The following is a 24,547-nucleotide window of genomic DNA, read 5'->3' on the forward strand; positions in this document are numbered from 1 at the left end:
GAGGGCTGAAGCACTAACAAGTTGTTCAAACCTAGACAGAAGAGATGCAGGGTTCGAACCACGATTCTTTCAGTCAGTAAGTTTGTGCATTAAGCACTGAGCTATCTCGAGTTCAGTGAGCGAAACTTTCAACAGAAAAAACCGAGTAAAACCCGCATCAGATATGTACTGAGCGCTGCAGAACTCAAACCGTAGTGTGCGACGGTTTGCTGCTTTACTCTATTCTTGTGACAAGATGGCTGGATGGTTAGACCGCGAATTTACAGACTGGAAGGTTCAAGATTCGAACCCGATCTCGACTTCCCCTTGGCCAGCTTGACAGTACCCCAGGCCTCGTGCTTCCTTCGTGTGGCTTGGCAGTTTGGGACAGAAAGGGTGCTACAGCTGAACACAAGTCACGTGTGTTCTGAATGATGTCTGATGATGAGAAACGATGGTGGATCAATTAGCGCGGGTTATCAAACTGAAAACACTTATTGCCTTTGCTGCACAGCTTTTTTAAGCCAGTTTGCTGTTTTTCTTTGACAACACAATCAATAAAATAGCCCTGAAACTCTTCAAAGACTTACTAACGGCAAGGTCCATTTTGGGAAGGTGTAAGGGAACCGAGAGTTTTCAATCAATCGGAAGATGTTTGGGACCGATTGGGATTGTACAAAGGTTTATATAGGTCAGACAGCCAGGGAATCGCACACCAGAATCGGTGAGCATAAGCGTTCCAACAACAGACCACCGAGAAACGCGGAGGAATACCAGACGTTAGTCAAATATTCAGCAATGGCAAGGCATAGGATAGATTTAGAAAATGTGGACATCCTGAGACGGGGTTTAAGATGCACACCACAGAGACTGGTGGCCGAGGCGGTGGAAATCGCCAAGCATCCCAGTGTGAATAGAATAGAGGGGGTAGGAGTTGCAAACGTGTGGGGAGCGGTCCTAGATCAACCGAGATGACATGAGGCGGTGTGCAATTATCAGCGAAATCGCCTGGGTCTGAAAGTACAAAATCCAAGTAGAGTTAGATCCAATTAACCACCCCGCCCTCATTCCCATACCATATCTATCGTAAATCTTAGTCATCCCCACTAATCAACAAACAGGAACATCAGACTGAACACCCAGTACTGGTCACGTCACTAGTCACAAGGAATCTCATGGATTGGTTCCCCGACTGCCTTAAAACCCAATCAACCTACTTACTTACTCACTTGGTCTGACGAAGCTTTTATGTCAAAAGCGAAACTTTACCCAGCAATAAGTCCACCGATTGTTTACCAAACCCCTCTGGAACGTAGGGTTGTTTATTTGCTTGCTCAGTTTAAAACATCAGGTTCTTCAAGCAATCATGGCAAATTTAAGTTTGCGGTAGAAGATCCGCAGTATAGAAACAGACCAGGTTGAGCCCAGTCGTACGAGCGTATTCAGATATATCGGAATTCTATCATCAGTATAGCATGTCGTATCTCTAAACATCTCTAGCGTTACCACGAACATTGTCTAAATTCGTCACACTGCACCAGTAATTCAAGTGGCCCCAGTTTTTAAAATAAGGACATAGTACCAGAATAAACTATGTTGTAATTGCAGCCTCTGTACAAAATGTGAGTACAAATGCTTTATCATCACTCAAGATAATCTCATCAGTGTACTGTGGGTGGATGTGCTTTGCATTTGCGCACGCATGGGCCGATATGGTCTACTCAACTAGGTCGACCTTGACTGATCACATATCATTTGGATTAGCATTCCTATTGGCTTATAGATAACGCTTGATCACCCTCGGCCACTTTACCAACATATCAACAACCGGTGTTCACCTTAGATGGCTCGCTTACGTCAAACCGCCAGGATGCCCGAAGTCTCCAATCAGAACCTCGGCCACTTTACCAACATATCAACAACCGGTGTTCACCTTAGATGGCTCTCTTACGTCAAACCGCCAGGATACCCGAAGTCTACCAATCAGAAAGCATTGAGCCAGCAAGCCAATAGGAATGTCCAACAACGATCGACCTGGATGAACGGACTCTATATCAATCTACTATGCACGCGCGAACGGCGCGAGCCTCCAGAAATTAACAGACTTCAACTCAAAAATCACTGATGATGTCACCCTTACTGTTGGTGAAAAGCCCGCAACGAACAGCCACACACGATATGATCTGGATACATCAAAGACCAGAAGAACATACTGACTTACCGTATACACCGGGTGCAAACACGCGTTCCATTAACTATGCCAGGTTCTGAGACAGGATAAACGCACGCCATAGTTCGGCTAGTGCTTTGTTCCCAAAGAAACGAGGTTCACACTGTAAACTATGGGACTGTGAATGCAGAATTGTACTGGTTTCCCCCCAAGAAGGAATAATGGCTTCAAGTTGCTGACGTCTCAGGGCAACTCCCTAAGAGATTTCAGCTTTCTGTCGTTTGTTAGGGGTAATTTTCTACTTCCCTGTAATGGGAGAACTTGCAGTATGATGGTTACTCAAGATGAAGTGTACAGATATCGACGGCTAAATCCACTAGGCGTTTTCAGGTCACGGCCTGCCTGAAGTGTCATCTAAAACTTGCCGAAAAAAAACCGAAGAACCACGAAGGGCTGGCCCATATTCATATATAGCAAGACCGTAGGCGTGGACTACTTGTGGAAACTTCCAGATTTGTTCAAACATTTAGGAACGAAAGACAAGTTCCGCTCATTTCCGAAGGGTTGAGTTATGTTCTTCATCCACGCTTGACGTCCTTCCAAGGGAGAAGTCTTAGTTATATCAAAATGAGCGTCACTGAAATTAAAACTGTCTGGTCAATAAATTCATTTAAATGAAACTGGATTTGCTGTAAAGTTTGACTGAAGAATTTGACAAATACACTAGCTTGCATATCAATTTGGTTTTGACGGGAGATTCACCTGGAATCCAACTGAATTACTCTTTTTTGATGTTTTTAAGCAACTGAATGTACTGCACCAGGCCACCCCGTGTTTCAACCGGTACGACATTCTGAATATGGCAATACATTGTATGGACACCTGGTGCAGAACACTCCATTGAAGGAGAACATCATTAGTAAGGGATTCAGCTGGGTTCCAGGTGAGTTACCCTTCAAAACCAAATTGGTAAGCAGACGAGATGTAACTGGGATTTAAGTAGAACCTAAGGCTGACGAGAACTCGGGAACTAAGCCTATCTGATAAGCTCCAAGAAGGAAGAAGAAGCAACCTTTTGAGTTGTGTGATATGTCCATTCAAATAAGGACTTCTTTAATCATGATCTTCACATATTTCGCATGGTTACTGCAGGCGCCTGTGATTTTGAACTATAATTACGTCCAAAGTCCGATTGATTGATTTAGCAAAATTGTGCACTAACAAAAGCCAACCACATCAACCGGTAACAGTGTATTTCTTCGCATGCCGTCTACTGAGCAGTCATTCTAAGAGCCAGTCACGTGATACGGTTCCCGTGACTGAAAAATGGGTTGCAGTATGTTCTGTCCAAGTGAGATCCAATCATCTCGCATGAGACCGAACGGTCAAGTGTTCACCCAATGGCCGCAAGGTCGTGGTTCTCTGAGTTTCGTTGCTTATAGCCACGAATAAGGATAAAACAACTGCACAGTAATTCTCGACATTTCAACATACGCTGGCTTCATCAACAAGATAAACCCTACACTGAAGAATTGCCACATCTCCTCAAGTTACCATCACTTAAGTAGCAATTCCTGGATATTCAAAATTTATTCGCAAGTTGATCATTCTAAATAGATGACCACCGGGACTGACACAAGACAAAAAGCATTTGATTACCGTTAAAAATTGAATACCGCTGTTGAAAGGTAATGGCAGATAGCTAAGGATTCGACAAAGGAAATGAGGTAAAATCCATCTTGGAACCTACAAACGCAAGTTCTTTGTCATAAAAGTCCGATTGATTGATTTAGCAAAATTGTGCACTAACAAAAGCCAACCACATCAACCGGTAACAGTGTATTTCTTCGCATGCCGTCTACTGAGCAGTCATTCTAAGAGCCAGTCACGTGATACGGTTCCCGTGACTGAAAAATGGGTTGCAGTATGTTCTGTCCAAGTGAGATCCAATCATCTCGCATGAGACCGAACGGTCAAGTGTTCACCCAATGGCCGCAAGGTCGTGGTTCTCTGAGTTTCGTTGCTTATAGCCACGAATAAGGATAAAACAACTGCACAGTAATTCTCGACATTTCAACATACGCTGGCTTCATCAACAAGATAAACCCTACACTGAAGAATTGCCACATCTCCTCAAGTTACCATCACTTAAGTAGCAATTCCTGGATATTCAAAATTTATTCGCAAGTTGATCATTCTAAATAGATGACCACCGGGACTGACACAAGACAAAAAGCATTTGATTACCGTTAAAAATTGAATACCGCTGTTGAAAGGTAATGGCAGATAGCTAAGGATTCGACAAAGGAAATGAGGTAAAATCCATCTTGGAACCTACAAACGCAAGTTCTTTGTCATAAATTATGTTCAGGTTTTCGAGAAATAAACTCATTTGCAAATCAGTTTGGTTTTCACGAGAGACTCAACTGAATCTCTCGTTCGTGATATTCTACAACTTAATGTGCTGCACACAGGCCGCCTCATGTTTCAGTTGGCACAATATTCGAGATATCGCAGCATATTTTCATGAAGGAAACTACTCACAGGGTTGATGAAAATTCTTCGACAGCCCACGACTGGTTTTGCCCTTCTTGGGGCTTATCAGGTAGGCGCATTCCCCGAGTTTCCGTCAACCTTATGATCTACTTGAACCCAAATTCCACCATTTTCGAGAAATACACTCATTTGCAAATCAATTTCGTTTTTACGAGAGACTCAACTAAATCCCTTGTTTATGATGTTCTACAACTGAATGTGCTGCACGCAGGCCGCCTCATGTTGGCACGATATTCGAGTAGAACATAAGGTTGACGGAAACTCGGGGACTGAGCCTTCCTGATGAGCCCAAAGAAGGGTGAAACCGGTCGTAGGCTGTCGAAGAGTTTTCAGCAACCTTGTCAGTAGTTTCCTTTATGAAAATATGTTCAGGTTCGTTTCGAACCAAACAAAATTGAAGGATTATTTCATAGTGAAACAGGCCACCTAATCTAATTCTTGATGAGAGAGAACCCCGAACACTAACGATGAATTAACTGTCAAATACCTCTGTATTGTGGAGAATTTAGATCCACATGGTTGAATGAACAACAGATTAAACTTGATTCGCCCCACATATGTGGGGCAAACTCTTCAAGCTCTATGAACCAGTTGCGTACGCATGCTTATTTTTACAATGGCAGTGAAGCAACGGTGAAGCTAACATGTTACAAAACGGCGCTATTGTCACTAGCGATCATCCCTCCATGGGAAGGTAAACTTTCAAGCCCTTCTTAGTCCAGCTCCATTAGAGCAATTGTTTCAACTTGATTGATAGGATAGTGTAGTGACGGAGTTAACTCACTCCCACCCGTCATGGAATAACTAATCATAACGAACAAGGTGATATTTTGACGGCACCATACAGGATAAGCTGCCAGGTAATAAGTCATGGTACGTAAAATCATCTAAGAGAAGATGACATGAGCGACACTCGATCTGTTCTGATTCAAATCCAGAAATCACACACCAGAAGAATTTCAGGACAAAAACCGTCAACAAACATTGCCTGGAAGCAATTAAGTATTAATCACGAGATGAGACTCAAATCAGGGAGGAGGTATGTACAAATTAGTTTTGAGTTCAGAGTGACACGTTGTTAATTTGGTGTAGTTGACAGCCAATAACAGTACAACAACAACAACAACAACAACAACAGATGATTTGACTGTGATATTTCGTGTTCTGTGAGCTAAGCACTATTTAGGTCTATATGCTGATTCGCCAGCAAATAGAATACAACTCACTGTGCCATGCATCGATTCCAATAGGCTTCGTGTATCTGAATCGTACTGTTGCACGTTTACTGATCGATATGAGTAAGATGGGCCCCCCGTTCGACCAATAACTGCATCAGTAAATCTCTGTCGGTTGTTGATTCAGCATTGCTCAAATCTTCATTTATATATGCATTGAATATTACATGGGATGGGCATTACCAGGGCCTCCAACCCATCATTTGGAATTGTATTGCTCCCGATTCGCCTTTCATAATCGGATCGCGCTGATGGAGAAAGATATGCCATGAGGGCTGATGGCAGCTTTCCATGGGCCGTCCAATCAATAACTGCGATATTGATTCAGCATTGGTTCGAATCCTCATATATGGACACTGCGTGTTCTGTGAGCCAAGCTCTGTCTAGCTCTCCGTACCCCCGTCAACTAAAAAATTCCTAGTCTGAGCATTGTGTCATATACTGGGTCCTATTCGACTCCTATGATCAGTTAAAACAAATAAAAGGCTGCTGCTTGCTCAGATAACGAGATATGCTTCATTTTGGCCGAATTCGCATTGTCGATCGGGAACCCAAAGTTGCAGACGGAGTTTTTGATATAAGTAGGAAAGCTCCAATGTTCAGAATCCTTGTCCTGTTTGGGGATCATCAGAAGGGCATACTCCCCGGAACCTGGGGAAATAAATCCCTAACTTATATGACAACTTGGTTGAAAGTATCATTTTGAGCTGATACAGATGATCGAATTATTGGTGATGGGAATTTGGCGAAGGTTCCTGGAGTTGATATCATCATCATCATCATTATTATTACCATCATCATCATCAGCTGTAATAACCCCGTTCTTGTTGTACAGTAGTTGCCACAGTTTCGTTCACAAATGGTTCGGGGAGGTGGGGTAAGTAGCTGCGCATTGTAGACGGGAGCTGATAAATTAATGCGTACATACACCACTGCAGGTGGACCGCTAATGGGGGATTGAGAAGGGAGCTATGTATTGGAGGCAATAGCTTGGATGCATAATCGCCATTGGTGGCGCAACTGAGCCATGTCTGGTGGAAACACCGGATCAACAATGCTGAAGTTTGTCGAATGGTATTCGGGAAAAATAGCTCACCCTCGATAGATGAACTGATCACACTGTTGCGCTAGTTTGACCACGTGCTGCGTATGCCCGTCGACCGACTTCTTCGAAGGGCTCTTTTCGCACAACCACGTGGAGGGAGGGAGAGGGCCAGAGGCAGCCGAACAGTTGCTTGGCAGCGAAGTATAAAAGCCATTCCTAGTAAACACAGCTGCGCTGGTTGTTGCAGTCTTCTTGGATGGGGACCCCGAGATGGGCCATACCAATGGTTAGAGACATAGATAGCCTACTGCCTTTATTCCGCATGCAGAGCTTCTTGGATTTCCATTTCACACTCATTCAATACAGGTTTGAATGTGTAATGCGTTAGCTTCATCGTGTACGTAAACTCAAAACCAAATTAGAAGCCCAAATACCGGATTTATTAGGAATACGCTTACTTGCCCTGTCTTAAATAGTATCAAACAGGCAGCAGAATGCATCTGGGTCTTGGTCAGCTGCAACATACTACTCAAACAAAAGAAAACTCTACTGTCTTAAATAGTATCAAACAGGCAGCTGAATGCATCTGGGTCTTGGTCAGCTGCAACATACTACTCAAACAAAAAAGCAGAAAACTCTAGTGAATGTGCTTTTGCAAGGGAAACTCAAGACTCTCTGCATACTAATTGCTACAAGGGTTTCCTTAATTTCTGGATATCCAACAACTTAATGGTTTATGTGAGCTCACAATTTGGATGGAATTCATTGTGTTTTCGTCAACGAGGCGGTATACGAAAGTCAGAGTCCAAAGTGTCGCTGCTCATGTGGATGATAACTGGCTTGCAAACGCGGTGTTACCATTTTGAGGACACTATCTGTGCGCGACTGACTGGATGTTCCCTCTTCTGCTGCGCATTTGTTGGCCTTCTTAAGACCATCTAATATGTCTAAGCTGATTGGCTGATTGATAACCAAATTAAACGCAATTTGATTGGTCCGTCGCTGGTTCGCGTTGCTTTGCAGTTCCCGTTCCTTTTTCCGTTTGACTGTTGTCCAGCATCCGTTTATAGCAGATTTTCCTTTTGATTCTCACGAACTTATTTATAATTTTTTACTTGTTTTCTTATGTCTAGTTGGCTTACCTGCGCAACTAATGACCTACACCTCGCCCATTTTTTCCGAGCTGTGTATAAAGACGCATCGTTCAGCTTTGAGCACTGATAGTCCGTTCATTGCTTTTTTGCCATTTCTTCTGGGTTCGGGGTTTGGTGGAGCTAGTAATTTTCTTGTTTGCGGGTCAATTTAAATGTGCAGTATTGTTTTTTTAAATCGGTGGTGTAAGATACCGCAGTGAACGGGTGTTTCTCCTTTGTGGAATTTATCGGTTCTGATCTCCTTACGAGTATTCTGGCGCTAAATTTGCATTCGTTAACTCTGGAATACTGTTTCATACAGAGAGTTCCACAATCCTTGAATTTGTTTTTGTGGTTGGCGGTGGTTTTTCTCAGTTTATTTAGTTTTTGGGTTCAGACAGTGCTTTTCGTAGATCACTAATATATCGAGCTGGCAAATTACGTTTGCAGCCAGTTCACTAATGCCCTTGCTCAATAGCGATGGATTTTTTCGTGTTCTTGTCTTTGATACGGTTAGGTTTTTGGGCTGCATTTTAGCAGAGGTCCCTTGAGTGACCTTAGCTAGAAAGTCTTTTGCCATGTCCTCATTACGTTCGCACGTGTAGTTTTGAGGTGTATCTCTTTTCGCGGCTCGCTTGTAAGTGATTAAGCTCACTAGCGTTTGGTTACTTATTCAACTGACGGAACAAGGCGTTCTTGTAGCGTTTCTGGATCCACAGCGAGATTTTGTTAAAGCATCTTGAAACATTTAAGAGCTTTGTTTGGTGGCAAATACAGTGTGTGGAAGAATTTTTACGACCACGTTATGTCTGCGTCCCCATTAACTGTAAAAATGTCCATTTTGTATTGGTTTATTCTTTCTGCAGATCCATTAGGTGCTGACATCGTTCTGTCGTTTAGCCTATGTGTTCTTGTACTGATTATTTCCCCCAGTGACAAATCTCATGACGCTCTGGTGCACAAATCAAGATAGATGGATGCACGAATCAGAAGGACAGGGCGGGAACAATTTCAGTGCGATTAATATTACAAGTGCACTTCCTAAAAAACAACTTATTTGTTTCCGAGGTCTGTTTTATCGAATCAACCACCCAGGGTGCGCACAGCTGAGTTTTTCAAAGAAAAAATGTTGTAACACTGCCGATGTCTTATCAATTCTTGCACAATTCACTGTCCATTGTTGTTGAGTGTTTAAATCCCAAGAGTATCTTTCCCGGATCAAGTTCACTTGAGTGTGTCGGGCTTTGGGCCTCTTTACATGCAATCACAGGTGGCTGTTAGTTGTCAGGCGTGCTACATAAGAACATCAGATTTTTCATGTACAACTAGAGTAATATACCATCGCCACATGTTCATCAACCAACGTAAAGAACCTTAAAATCCAACTCACCTGAGTCTATGTTGAACTTAAAAGTACTGTGGTCTACCGGTCACATGTAGACAAAAATCGCCTAATGCACTCATCTACCTAGCAATTTGCTTCTTACGGTGGATTCAGCTGGAACCTGGCTGAGTTTGCCGTCCGGGAAGTTCTTCTTTAACAGAATGTGCTGCCGTTTCCTGTTTCCGTCGGCACGATATAAGAGATACGTTGCAATACGCTGTATAGACGTAACACACTACTTAGAAAGATCGTAGGCTGTCGAAGAGTTACTCAGTCCCCTTTTGAGTAGTCTGATGCGTCTATGCAAAAACCACCTAGGTCACCACTGCAAGATTTCGCAAACCAACGCATATAGCTGGTAATTCTGAAAAGCTTGGCAATAGTATTCATACATTTTTGAAGGTGCATCTGTTGTTGTAGAAAATTCCGAAGATTGAAGTTAACCTCGTGTATAAAAAGTCTACTTTGGTGAATATACAGTCATTTGCAAACTGATTTGGTTTTGCGAGAGACTCACCTGGAACCCGGCTGAAATGCTTGCTTGTGATGTTTCCAGGAAACATTAGTTTGCAAATGAGTGTATTTCGCTGAAATTCCGTTCTAGTGAATTTTTAAAACCTATATCACAGAGTGTATTTGAAATGGTGCACACAATAAAAAAATATGAGTTCGAATAGCAGTAACCAATAAACTAAGATGGCCGAGTGAACAAGACTTCGGGTCAGTAATCCAATGACCCGGGTTCGAACCCGGAGCTCCTACTATGATGTACAGTGCTTTTTGAAATCAAAACTCAAAAATGCGTCACATTCTTTTCATAACTTACCAAAAGTTGCCCTCTGCATAAAATCTTTCACACAGTCAACGGACGTACACATCAATATCTAAGACTGAAAGGGTACTAGTCTCATTGAAGACGGTGTCGCTTCCTGTCGCGTCCCATCTTTCTGCGTTTCTCCAAACATGCCTGTGAACATTTCTCAAAATCTTCACCTGCTAGTTCAGATTAGACTGAAAACCACTTTCTTCACCGAATTACGGTCGAATAATTGCCTGAGCATATTTAAACGAATAGTCATGATTGGTGGTCTGGAATCCTGCTCAACAGATGGGCAAAATCTCACGATTGGTGTTCCACACAGGTGTTTCTGGCCGCTTATTCGACTGTTGTAGGTTTCTGCCCACTGAAACCAGCCTCTGCCAGAAAAAATAATCCATTTTTGAATTTTAATAGGGCTATTCAAAACAATGAATGTTTGCTGCGGTTTAAATTGAGGACGCGATGATCCGAAGAAAAAAACAACTTTGACTTTCCATCAGATCTTCAAAAGGGATCATGAATTACTTTCAGCACCGGAACATGTTGATAACGTGTGACGCACGTTAGACCGTGCCAGGTAAAACTCGAACGGGGTTGCTCTGAATATCGCCTGCTCGAGATTACGCTGTCAGCTCGCATCCCAGCTTGTGCAGTTTCGCTTCAATCACACGAAATTATCTCAGAAGGACACTAGGTCTTTGAAAAAATAAACGGTTGTTTTCAGTCGCTTGAACCAAGATTCTTCTGTCCACTGTGTAGTAAAGCTTACAATTTTTAAAACTTCTTTAAGGAAAATACGTGTATGCGCGATTCCTTTCCAGTCAACGGGAATTCTGGGTAAAATTCGCTGCTTTAAGAGCGTTTGCTCGGGTTGTTCCATGTCACCCTCTGTTACGTAAATGATCTTTGAAGATTCAGATAGTTGCTGACAGAGTTTGTCTCAAATTCTGTACTCACTTACTGCCGTCTTCTCTGTGCACTGACTGCAAATGTCTGGCTTTTCCTCTACCAGTTATACGAGAGAAACAGACTATAGGACTTGGAGAACTAAAAGCTTTCAGCTACAATATCTGAAATGATACAGTACGTGACATATTTCGCTGAAGATTTCATCCTGCAAACTGTGCTGAAATGCCAGAGTCTTTTTGCAGTTGTCTTATCAGTGCTGGAGATCACCAGATCATCACAAATATCTAGAGTAATCGAGAACCCCTGAGCAGTAGTTAAAACAAACGGCTCGATAACCAGCGAATGTTGAGTAGTGTGGTTATCTCGCAACTATCTTTCAGTCACGAGTGTCTGACTGACTGAGTGACTCACTCACTCACTAACTCACTCACTCACTCACTCACTCACTCACTCACTCACTCACTCACTCACTCACTCACTCACTCACTCACTCACTCACTCCTCACTCACTCACTCATCGCTACAAAACACAAATAGACGAGGTAAGTGCAGTCTTCATCTGAATGAGGTGTCGGAGGGCTTTCGGTCTAATGGGCGAGGTAAAGCTGTAACGCGGGAAACAGGTGTTCCTTGGGCGCTGGGAAGGATTACTGGTGTGTAGCGAAGATGAGAAGTATTCGGCCAGTCAACCATCTAGGTAAGCAGAGCAGTCAAGCTTGGAGAGGGCTGTGTTACCGTAGTGATAGACAATGAAGGAAAAACAATAACTACAATGCCGACGACAGAACAGTGTTTTTCCGTAAATGTAACAACAATGCGAACAATAACAGACGAAACCTCAGGTACACGCGGTTGGCAAACAGTCCTGAGCAAGTGAACTGTGGGAACTTAAATTCGACTTCCGTTTCAAATTATTGATTTGTTTGGAGTTGTTTGAGTACCGATTAGAAGATGTTCGGTCATGAGATCAACAACCTTAATTCAGCAACTGGTGGTGTCATAATTGTTGAATTTCATGATAAACGAGCGTTATCGTTCTGTTTTCACGACGCAGCGGCAACCTTGCCGCTGTCTTCCGTGTAAACACCAAGTTACTTATCAGGCTGGCAGTTTCGTAAACGATCTGTTTGTTCACCTCTGGTTGGAAACGAAACAATTGTTAGGCGAATTATATTTCTGGAATGTTGGAATGTGGCTGTTCCTCACAGTTTATTGGACGGCGCTATGGTATGATGTGAGTTGGATTTTGATTTCCTATTACTGGGTCGACTATACCCATCCATCCCAGAATGTGCTCACGTGTTCAGCGGGAATTAGGTTCTCTGTAATTGAAAGTCCTCTGCTAGATTCCTAGTTTTCAAGAGTCACACGTGTATGTATAAACAACGCGTGACGATCCTAATTCGGTTTCGAAATTCACAGCAAATTCATACACATCTGATCAAGCTCAGATGTTTTAGGACGTGTCACGCTTGTTTTGGACCGATCCATTGCCCATACGCGAGAAGGTAATCTCAGCGGTGGAATGCTTCACAGTCCCGAAATCAATCAGCGTTGGACGGAACTGTATTAACAGTGGTGAATAATCCCTCTGGATTTGAGGGTGGAAATTCCACCCCCCAGAGAAAAAATTCAAACGAAAATTCGTTTTGAATTCGCTAAGGCGGATGATTCATTTTCGGATGAAGGAAATGTGACCATGAATGAACTCCCGCAAGTGGAACACACCGGGGAACGAGATCGTATGTGTCAAGAACCGATAAGCCCTGTCAAGAAAGACTTGGAAAACTCGCGAAATTTGGTTGAATGATTAGGTAAATGCTAGTTTGTCACAATCCCCCGCAAAGTAGCAAATGAACTGAACGATAGTTTAGAATGTTATTGGGTATGAAGTTCACCATGGATTCGGTTGGTGAGCGACGCGTTTCAATCAACTGTGCTGAGAAAGAACTTGGTGCAACTGTCCAGGCATTTTAGCCATTAGCTCAATGCAAACATGACGAGTTTGGCTTTTGATTTGACTTTATAAAGTCACACAGTTCCAGAATTGTACTCAGATACACCATTGGTGGTAACCAACGCCTGGATGAACTCAGGTGCGGAGCATAGTTTTGCTGAAAATACGGTTGTCACGCTAACCAAACCAGCTGAACTGTCACCAATTCAGGAGAGACCTTTCTAGGCAGAACGTTTATCAAAAATATACCTGAATGCTTGAAAAATGTTTGATTAAGATGCGCAAATTCCAACAGCCTAATGGTAGCCTCAACGTAGACTAATGCACCGCATATTCATTGTTCTGTGGAAGCGTGTGAGTGTCTATGTTAATCCGACGAGATATTTTTTTACCGCATTCATGTTCGTGTTCGAGTCCCCCATTGTGTTTTTGAGTCACCACGTCAAACCTGGCAAAGTTGCATACGAACGATCGGTTGTCTGTACCCTCACGTCGCATCTAATTGGATGCTCTGAGACACTAGGAAGCCGCTGACCGAATTGGTCAGTTCATTCATGTCACATGACCAAGGAAGACTCAGCGTTCGTACGGTATGTTTTTGATAGCACGGTACAGGGTTTCGCAGAAGTATAGGGACTGCCTCGGCTGTAGTCAAGTCACGCCGTTGGATCGATACTGGCAGCCTATTGGGTACATGGTGAATGACGCGAAACGACCTATCCGTGATTCATCATCAATCGAGGTGACGTCATCAGTGCGCTATTGGAGAGCGTTGTGGTGCGTAGCGGTGGGTTAGTGGTTGTGCAGATCAAATCGCCCAGCCCAGCGAACAAGCCATGGACCATCTACGCTACCTGAGCTACGAACATTTTTCTCATTGGATATGTATGATCTGATGGCGAGATCCCGAAAACATCAACGTTCGTCACTGTGTTCTTGTTCAAACCATGGGAGTATTTAAGCAAAGCTGCATACACCAGTTCCCCAGCCATTTATCGTTTTCCCCTACAAACTAGTCACACAGTCCAGGGGCCAATCAGGAGTTCCAGATCTGGTGACAAAGACTAATGGAAACGTTCCCCAGCGTTCCCGTTTGCTCGAATAAAAACCCTGCTCATAACAGTCCGTATCACAGGTTTCACCTGGCATTCTCTGTCTCAGGTTAACTGGCTTGAGTTGGATGGAAAGATGGGTTTGAGTGTCATATTCATTTCCACCGGGAGTTGAGTGGAAAGATAGAAAACTTTGTGGGATATCGAAATACCATATAATACATACATGCATCTCCAAGGGACACATTACTGGTGTAATGGTGATACTACTGATGGGTAGGCATGTGAGTAGTATGTGTTGTTCTTGGAATGTCGCTTTGCGTCGCTTGAAAAGGGGAGATCTGTTGCGGAATTTGTGGAGTCGCTTTGTAACATTTGCTTGGATTTGAGCAATGAATGATTCGAGTCAATGAATATCCAAGAAAGTTCAGGAAGGCGTGTTCAAGAGAAGATGGATGTTTAGTTTCTGTAAACAAGATGCATATGAGAGTTTTGCTTCCCTGTCGAATAGTCTGTAACCGGTCAGTTGGCACCTTCTAATAAGCAACTCTGCAGCGAAGGCCTTTTTCCTTTCACTGATACTGTTGTTGAATACTCTCTTCCAGACCATGATTAATTCCGCCCTTCTTGGGACAAAATTACCTAATGAGTCCCAAGGGAGAGGAAACCGGCCGTTTTAAGTAAACTTGTGAGTAGTGTTTTTCAAGGAGGTATGCTGCATATCTCAAATATAGTACCAACTGAAACACCAGTTGTCCCTCGTGCAGCAAAGTCATTTGAGGGATATCATAAACTGGTGTCAGCTGAGAACATCAAGCAAATTTGTAAATGAATGTATTTCGTCAAGAACATGTTTTTTTTTAGTCTAGCGTTCGAGAATCCATACAAATACAATGAGTAAATACAAACCGTCAAAATTCTAGGAGTTGCCTTCTGAAAAGCAGAACAGTTAATTGGAGCACTATCCAGATTGGTTGTTGCCGAGAAAAAACGAACCAAAACTGGATGTATACATCGAGAGTTCTCAGAATGGCGGTCACACGACCGCTGTATATACACGTCACTCTACTTGTCATGCCTAGATTAAGCACCCCGAAGGTCAGTTGAGGGTCTCGTCGCATTGTGTTCAGGATCAACGGGTCGGCTTATTTCAGTTCATTTTGACGAGCCTGTAAGCAAACTTAAGTGAATCCGCCAGCTTTTCCAATTTTATCTTTTTGTGAACCGTTGTAGTTGAGATGTGTGGATAGATTCCTTTCATTTCATCTAAATGTCACAATTAGTTCCATGGAAGGTGCACTTATGACCAGGAAGTCTCCTTGAAGAAACAGTTCGAAATGAGACTCCGTTGCAATACAATCATACGGTTTTGTCCATTCATTCGGACGTGCCTAGGGAAATCTAGCTGTGGGCTCATTCATACTCCAAGAGGTAACATGAGTGAAACATTTCTAACAACGCATAAGCAAAAGTGACATGTTGCGACGGTTTCAAAAAGGTTACACTGCTATTTTCGGAGGCTCATGTCTACCTCAGCTTTCCCAATCAGTAGCTTCCAGTCACCTGCGTAACTATTATCGTACCGCTTGAAAAAATTAAGGGCCAAGACTAGCAATTTGCTATCATCAATTTCTGTAACCAATCGCAGGTTCACGTGACATGCACACGTGTTTAGCATATGAATAGTTTGACCAGTTGGATCAGCTACTTTAAAAAATATATTGCCTAGTTTGACCAAAAGGCATCACGACCTTTTCTGTTGAAAGATCATGTGCTTTATCGCATATTTTTCCAGTAGGTTTACCATCGCATGCCCATATCCTTTTTACACACTGTGGACGCGTCTTGACCAGTTGTTCCCCGATTTAAAATTTTTTGAAACAGTTGAGGTATCACGCGCAGTCCTGAAAAATGATTGTTTTTAACGCTTCTGAACCATTCATATCACTTTGTCTGAGAAATCCCCATTTATCAATTAAAAGTCACATCGTAAGGAAGATGAACTGTATGATAACTCCTCATGAGCATGCTGAAACATGTAACTGGCATGAACGAAGTTGATCGAAACAGCTAGCCAATCAAAAACTGTGATGCAGCCACACTGAAATTCAGGACAGCGTGTTAAGACGTGAGTGATAATCCGGTCAGGAAAAAATCAATCTGCACACAAGGGGTCTGTGTACAAAACTCGGGTCTGAAAACACAAGCGGCATTTTCTCTCGCACCATACTAAACTCAGATTCTTAGAGACTTTGATGCCCTGGGTTTTAGTTTACGAACTGGTCTTATAGAATGTAAAGGGTGCATTCTGCGTCTGACGAGGAGAGAGGCAAAAGCAAAACTGTTTGGGTTGCATCGCTGACCCAAGCATAAAACAGGAGCTATACGTTGAACACATGACCTGACAACTCTTCATTGTCTGACCAGTGTACCCATATCCACGGGATCTGGTAACCCTACAAACAGAAAGCGAGTTGATATTATGAGGAAGTTTGACTGATTACTGAATGGATGACCACATTCGAGCGCGTGACACCGATTGTTCCAATAAAATTCTTTCATGGTTGCTCAAATTCTTCGAAAGCGTACAACCGGTTTCATCCATCTTGGGGCTTATCAGGCAGGCGCAGTCCCCGAGTTTTCATCAACCTTATGTTCTACTTGAAACCAGATTGCACGAAATTAGCGAATATACACTCATTTTCAGACTAATTTCGTTTTTCGAGACACTCACCTGGAACTCAGCTGGATCTCTCGTTCGTGATGTTTTTAAGCAACTGAGTGCGCTGCACCAGGCCGCCTCATGTTTCAGTCGCCACGATATTCGAGATATCGCGATACATGTATATTCGTAAAGCACTACTCATAAGGTTGCTGAGAATTCCTCGACATCCCACGACCGAGTAGTGAGATTGTGAATGTACATGTCTCGCGATATCTTGAAAATCATATCCGAGTGAGCGTTTATCTGGATATCAGGGGGAAGCAGAGATGTTTTCTTAGATGCGTGAAATCCGGAGGAAGTACCCAGCTGCCATAAAGGAGAAAATAGAAAGGAACAGTGGCAGCTCTCATACCTGTATAGTTATGGGGAAGGGTAGATTTCTCATGGCAAGCAAATAAACCATCCGGTAAGTCGAATGAAGTGAGAAATCAGGCCATATATACCAAATTTGAGTGACATGTTATACGCGCTAACTGGTTTTTCCTTTTTTTGCAGATTTTCCCATGAACGTTACAATTACTACTCACGGATACGCAGCATCTGACTGAGTTACGATGGCGAAGCAACCGAAAAAGCCACCAGACACTTCGTACAACCTTCTAAATCCCAGTCACTTCAATTTGTCTGCCCTTCTTCGTTCCGGTCAGTTTTATCTGGATGACTCGGGACTACTGGTGGCCCCAAACGGTACTCGATATCGCATTCCATCTGGGCCACCCGAAGGTCGCAAACCTCTCCGACCTGATCGACCAAAAGACCTAGTGGTCAAACCGAAGCCCAATCCTCTTTCTGACATGATTGATCAACCTTTCTCGTTGGAGCAACAAGATTCTGATCGTCTGACACACATGGAGCAGTCATTCCAGCCCAAAGTGATCACAAATGCTACGCCAGCCAAAACACTTATCAACAAATCGGATAAACTTGGTTTGTATTCGCACACGGAAACAACAACTCTCGTGTCCCCGGTTGCCATCACGGTCGACTGGGACGTTGTCCTACTCACTTTAATATTGTGTTCCATTTCACTAGCTTGCAATCTTGGCCTAGTCCTACTGTTATCCCGGAAAATTTGTCACATCCGGAAGCAATCGTCTAAAATTGGTGTTTCAGTCGATCCGGATGGTAAACCATTCGACAGCGGATTTGCCCACCGTAACAGTCTGGTTGGCTTCGATTTGCAACAAAAAGTCAATCGTGAGGACAAAACACAGGCAGGAAATTTATGTTCCTACGTAGCTTACGAGCATTGCAAAGATCCGATTCGAAAACCCGTGCAAACCTACTTCATCGATCCTCGGCTAGATTCCGACAAATTGCGTCATCGTCAGCGAATTCGACGAAGACATAAAAGATATACAAATCGACGTGGTCGGCTTCCAGCAAACCATGCTAGCCACATTCGTGGAAGACCTAACCCGGTAGAACTAGCAATGAATCGATTGTCGGGAAGCCTGTACGACAGAACCGAACAGGGTTCAAGTTCTGGGAGCAGCTGGAAAGTTGTTGTCAGTGACGGAATGATAAGTGAAACAACCGGAGACGAAGGGGAAACAACAGAAGATTCCGGAAACAATTCTGATGCATTGGTCCATCTCCGGCGCAGTTATTGGAAGCGTGGTTACCGTACCATGGGACCGAATACAGTGTATCCCACCAGATCATGCCGTACAGAAGCCAAGTTGGATATACAACGTCAGTTGGAATCGGAGCAGCTTCCACCTCCGAGCCTAAATTATCGTCTGGATACCATACGATCCACAGGAAACCTATCATCGAACAGCGAGGATAGCATCTCTACACTTTCCAACCCCAAATTACCACATAAAGTGTACTCTCAACTATGTGCAAACACCGTATATGTGTCACACACATTGGGCATACACTACGCTTTGTTGGGTGTCTTGCTATCACTTGTCCAACTCATCACAGTGTGTTCGGCACTTAGTCGACGAATGACTCATTCGATCGATCAACCTGGGAGCTATCTAACTGAAGTAACCTGTGTACTTGCCACTTCACTTGCAGCCGACACGGTGCTTTGTGCTAGGCAGTACCTCATCGCGGCTATATTGGCCGTGTTCTGGACCACGTTTGCTTTATCCCTGTTAAGCCGACTCCAACAAGCCAGTGGTATGAAGATACTTATTTCCTCATTGTGCACGTCTACCTCACTGAACAAAACAAACTATACAGATGGGAAAATAGGAACAAGGAGTGGCGACCTATACGGAACTACAGTGCAGGGTCAACAACAGCAACGGTATGCCTACCTGGCTCTGGTGCACTCATTGCCTTGGGCGGTGGCCGCCGGGACAGCTCTAGTTATCACATTTGCTCTCTATACAAACAATAACAAAATCAATGGCCAGTCTCCAAATGACACGGAGATGTTTCTTAAACTGAACATATTTTTTAGAGGTCTTGAATCACTTCTGGTCTGTCACGTGAACCATGAACAACAGTTGACACAGGTCGACTCAGAGAGTACAACAACCACGCTTGTTCGACAGACCACAACGAACTATGTTAACCGAGAACAGGAGGAGCTGGTGGAATCTTGGGTGCCATTGTTTCTGTTAATTCTATTGCCAATTTTGGCACATATTCTTATTTGTTTGATATACTCAATCTTTTTACGTGTTGTGGCGAGACGACGTATAGACAACAAAGAGGCTGTACCACTGCCGTCCATGGTGAATGGATCCGCCTGTGGTTCCCTGTGTGCAGTGTTCCTCCTCATTTTCACTGAATTTGTTAGCTGTGCCATTCCTGTGATTTGTTCCATCATATTTGCACATCCGCTAGCCCGCGGAAGAGATTCGTCCATCTATGTGAATCGATTGATTTTGCTGCACTTGTTGATCGATCCATGGCTCATTGCTTGTATGATGCGTTCTTTCAGTGGAACAGTGGTCGTCCGCGCCAGCTCGATCGAGGGGACACATCCACCTAAACATTCAGTGTCACAATACTCTGATGTGGGTGTAGGACATTCCTTCAGTACTGACAACACCCGCCCTATTGCTTTAGGTTCGAACCCGAACCAAGAGGATCACCAAAAGAATCTTCTATCCACAGAGGTTAGGAAAGTCTCCGATGGGTTTGGGAATTCACCCCTGAGACTGATGGACTGCTTGCCTATCATGAATCAAAACTTGCAGTTACAAAACAGTGATAAGGGAGTGTGCAAGCTAACGCCACCTCGACCTGTGCTAATGTCTTGCTTGCCCAATGCGAGCCTACTTGTGTCTGCTGTTCCTAGGATGGAAGCGCGTTCGGCCGGTGATGATGCAACCAACCCTGAGTACTTTTTGCCCATCCATACGTCTTCGATACCCTACTCTACGGATATGTCTCAGCTCCGAATGCCAAGCTCAAGTCTGCCACCTCAGCCGTTTGAATCACATCTATCCATTTGCCAGCCATCGCTGGACGTTTCCGCTCAGAACTTCACACTCTCAACTGTTTGCACACAACGTCAGAATTTGCAAGAAATTTTTCCACAGCTCTGTCAACATCACCAACAATTGTTGGATCAACATTACAAGTCAAGACCACAACAGCCAGTGACAACAGTTTGTCACTTGAACAAAAACTTTGGTAACGTACCTCGGATGATGCAAACGAGTATGCAGTTTTTAGATTCATTCAAAATGAACCCGATTTCAAAAACAACAGAAACGGACATCTTGGCACCGGGGTGTGTCACAAATCATTCACAACAACTGTCCCCGGCTGACAATTCGACCACAACCGATGACTCCGTACAGCACCAATTCTCAACCATACATCGTCAGTATTCGGGAAAAAGTACAGCGACCGCTGCCGTAATGGCGGCAGCCGCGGCCGCAGTCGCTGCTCAGGCTGGAACAATCAATCGTAGTAGTATCACGGGTTCTAACAACAACCCACCACAATCCATGACCCCTGAAACAACCGATGCTCAGCTCGACAGTAAACCAATGAATCTGGGTGTACCAGCAACACCATTGGCTGGGGAAGTGAAGTGCAACGGTGACCCAACGTCTGGCCCACTATCAGCTTAGAACAACTGTACAGAGAAAGCACTTTTATACGGAAAATTATAGAGTCTAGGTAAATTGGCCAAGTGACCTTGGCCACTTGTACAGTATTGGAGTTGTTGTTTTCCATTCATGCTTTTCATCAAACAAATATGCTGAAAGATAGAAAAAAAGTTGTTCTTGTCAACCCATGTGTCCGTTGAGTTGGTTTCTAACCGGCATAGTTCAGAAAACTTCACACTCTCAACTGTTTGCACACAACGTCAGAATTTGCAAGAAATTTTTCCACAGCTCTGTCAACATCACCAACAATTGTTGGATCAACATTACAAGTCAAGACCACAACAGCCAGTGACAACAGTTTGTCACTTGAACAAAAACTTTGGTAACGTACCTCGGATGATGCAAACGAGTATGCAGTTTTTAGATTCATTCAAAATGAACCCGATTTCAAAAACAACAGAAACGGACATCTTGGCACCGGGGTGTGTCACAAATCATTCACAACAACTGTCCCCGGCTGACAATTCGACCACAACCGATGACTCGCTACAGCACCAATTCTCAACCATACATCGTCAGTATTCGGGAAAAAGTACAGCGACCGCTGCCGTAATGGCGGCAGCCGCGGCCGCAGTCGCTGCTCAGGCTGGAACAATCAATCGTAGTAGTATCACGGGTTCTAACAACAACCCACCACAATTCATGACCCCTGAAACAACCGATGCTCAGCTCGACAGTAAACCAATGAATCTGGGTGTACCAGCAACACCATTGGCTGGGGAAGTGAAGTGCAACGGTGACCCAACGTCTGGCCCACTATCAGCTTAGAACAACTGTACAGAGAAAGCACTTTTATACGGAAAATTATAGAGTCTAGGTAAATTGGCCAAGTGACCTTGGCCACTTGTACAGTATTGGAGTTGTTGTTTTCCATTCATGCTTTTCATCAAACAAATATGCTGAAAGATAGAAAAAAAGTTGTTCTTGTCAACCCATGTGTCCGTTGAGTTGGTTTCTAACCGGCATGGAGAGTTCAGAAAAAAAAGAACAAGGCTGGTCCCCAGGCAGAGCCATTCCATGCGAATTTTCTTCACCAAGAAATAATCGTTCAGCTGTGACATCCATTCAGTGTCACAAGAAGAAAGCACGAGGGTTGAAATACTTTTAGGAGTTCAAACCTAGACAGGAGCCGTTGCGTTACCCGTGTTCACCTCGAATCCTAGACCTTCAGGTCAGTAAGTTCGAACCCTAGCCACTGAGCTGGCTCGTACCCAATAGTTCGGTATCGACAGTGATGCCAAAAAGCAATAAAAATCATTCTGATGAGGAATCGTCTCCAGTAAGTTCGAACCCTAGCCACTGAGCTGACTCGTACTCAATATTTCGGTATCGACAATGATGCCAAAAAGCAATAAAAATCGTTCTGATGAGAAATCGTCTTTGCAAATGAGTGAATCCGAATTCATGCCGAGGGTTACGTAAGTCTCGGATGAAATCTAAGCAAAAGTGTTGTAAATTGTTCAAGCTTTCAGCCACAGTTGCCATGGTTCTCAAGGACACATGAGTATATATTCTACTCGAATCCAGAATTATCTTCTTTTCTAGGGTGTGAATAGGCAGGCGGCATCGTCATCTGCCAAGTTTAAATCGACAAACCTTACAAATCCCGCTACTACTTGAAACTCGTTAAAATTTGCCTCCATATTTCTGTCTTTGCCTGGCTGAAAATTCCTGAGAGGCGGGTCACTTGCTCCACAAAACCTGGATATCTACTGGATCATTGTTCGAGGCGTCGAGCAGATCAGTCCCACAGTCAATTGTGAGCAAGTTTTCTAGTTCAGATATGCTAAAGCAGGTACCTGCAGCAAAAGCTGGGGAGCAGTGATAAAACAACAACATCGGGTCCAAGCTTCAAATCGCGGCACGGCAAAGGATATGCCTTGCAGATGAGGTGTACTGGAACCGAGAGCTAATTTCAGAGCTTCCGAATCTTTGATGTGAACTAACCAGAATTATCGCTTCAGGACTAAATAAGTAGTATGACCACAAGTTCCACAACCCTCCAAACTAAATGTAATTAAATTGTCCTCTTGCTCAATTGCTTATTTGATCGCGGAGGTGGCCGTTCTGCTTCAGACAATCGGTCACCATTTCGTGGAGCATCTTCACTGCGTACCGATGGCTGATCCAAATTCGTTTTCGGGTATCATTCGTCCAGATACAAGGAATACGCCATGATAATCGTTGTGGCGAGAAAGTTTGGAGTACCACTCAGTGTTGAACTTGAAAGCGTTCTGACCAAAGCTGAACAAGAACGAATTGAAAAAGACTACAATAAACCATGCTGGGGACACGGCTGTATTGCCAGGACAAAACATACAAAGCGTCTGCGTAAATATATAGGATGACTAATTGGTCAAATATGGTCGTTCACTTGTTCGTTCCGTACAGCCAATGGTGGTGTTCCGGTCGTGAAAAATCTCGAACCCACTACGCTGGTCGTGTGCCGCTAAGCCGTTTGGTGAGAGCCGCCAACTAACCTAGTTTCCGGAAGTGTTGAACCGATGGTGACCTTGAGGATGCTTCACTCTCTGCACATGTGCTTTTTCTTCTGTCTGGGTGCGCCCTGACACTTCCCCCTCTTTGGGGTAGATCGTACGTTGGTCCCTCCCCTCGAGGTTTCAACAGAATAGGATGGTAAATTGCCCAGCCTCTCCCATGGTGCAGTCGTGCTGTGAGGAAAAAACAAATCTCTCTCTCTAGCTTCATTCCTTCAACCCAATAAGATCAGGACTTTTATCAAGAATGTGCTTTACATGGGCCTTTTTTGACACTTCAAAAGGTTGTGGTCATACTGTAAGTATTGTCGCAGTATGCTCATTCGCGTGCACTTTCAACTCAAATCTGAGATGATTTGATGCTGGAAAAAATGATGAAACGCAGTTGGGATAAATGGTAACGCATCTGGTTGTTCCATTGTGTTCTCAGCGTGCGCTGATCCATGAATGACGTAGACGGGCGTACTTTTCACTGAAAACTTCAAGCTTTGAAGTATCAGATCTTTATCTCTTCCAAAGCGTCAGAGGTGTAAGACACATGATCTGTCGTAATGGAGAAACAATCTAAACCTGGCCACTTGTATCGCCTCTTCAGGGTGTTTTCTCTTCGTAAGTGTATATCACAGCAACAGGTAAACCAGTTGGGTGTCGAACCCCGTTCGAGCCAGTAAGCTCGTAGCAGAGAACCAAGTCGTACAATTAAGTTCCCGTGCCCCGTGCATGGTTGGCTGACGAACTGTTCACCCGTCCACGTGACTATTGCGCCTGCTCATTGGTCTGAAGAGCACTGCGTGGAATCAATAGAATATTTAACAAGTACGCATCGTTTCCTGGACAGCCCTAAGCCTCATAATAGTTGACATGCGTCCTGCGGTGCCCCTTTCTTCAGACATGCCTTCGTTTAGCTGTGTTTTCTGATGCGGTTCAACTATTTCACATTTATCGTGCACCAAATTAAGCTACATGTGTCCTTCGATTTGTGCTGCGATTTGTCAG

At 43.8% G+C, this 24,547-nt stretch overlaps 4 protein-coding genes across 4 annotated transcripts in view; 3 read left to right on the plus strand and 1 right to left on the minus strand.

Moving 5' to 3' along the window:
• The window catches only part of T265_02723 (hypothetical protein), a gene marked incomplete at both ends in the record, with an annotated part of 56,321 nt that extends 38,812 nt beyond the window's left edge, over nucleotides 1–17,509 (plus strand). The window contains one exon of the mRNA XM_009167038.1: nucleotides 17,461–17,509. Within this exon, the coding sequence (XP_009165302.1) occupies nucleotides 17,461–17,509 (49 nt within the window). The remainder of the gene's footprint in view (nucleotides 1–17,460) is intronic.
• Nucleotides 17,510–17,519: 10 nt separating this feature from the next.
• T265_02724 (hypothetical protein) lies at nucleotides 17,520–21,014 on the plus strand (the record flags this gene model as incomplete). The annotated part of the gene is made up of 1 exon (XM_009167039.1): nucleotides 17,520–21,014. The coding sequence occupies one exon, from the start codon at nucleotides 17,520–17,522 to the stop codon at nucleotides 21,012–21,014; it is 3,495 nt and encodes a 1,164-aa protein (XP_009165303.1).
• Nucleotides 19,490–19,795, minus strand: T265_02725 (hypothetical protein; the record flags this gene model as incomplete). The annotated part of the gene is made up of 1 exon (XM_009167040.1): nucleotides 19,490–19,795. The coding sequence occupies one exon, from the start codon at nucleotides 19,793–19,795 to the stop codon at nucleotides 19,490–19,492; it is 306 nt and encodes a 101-aa protein (XP_009165304.1).
• A 414-nt stretch (nucleotides 21,015–21,428) lies between the features above and the next one.
• T265_02726 (hypothetical protein) lies at nucleotides 21,429–21,821 on the plus strand (the record flags this gene model as incomplete). The annotated part of the gene is made up of 1 exon (XM_009167041.1): nucleotides 21,429–21,821. The coding sequence occupies one exon, from the start codon at nucleotides 21,429–21,431 to the stop codon at nucleotides 21,819–21,821; it is 393 nt and encodes a 130-aa protein (XP_009165305.1).
• Nucleotides 21,822–24,547: the final 2,726 nt, after the last annotated feature.

This window comes from Opisthorchis viverrini, assembly GCF_000715545.1.
Source record: "Opisthorchis viverrini unplaced genomic scaffold opera_v5_35, whole genome shotgun sequence".
NCBI classification, from domain to species: Eukaryota; Metazoa; Platyhelminthes; class Trematoda; order Opisthorchiida; family Opisthorchiidae; genus Opisthorchis; species Opisthorchis viverrini.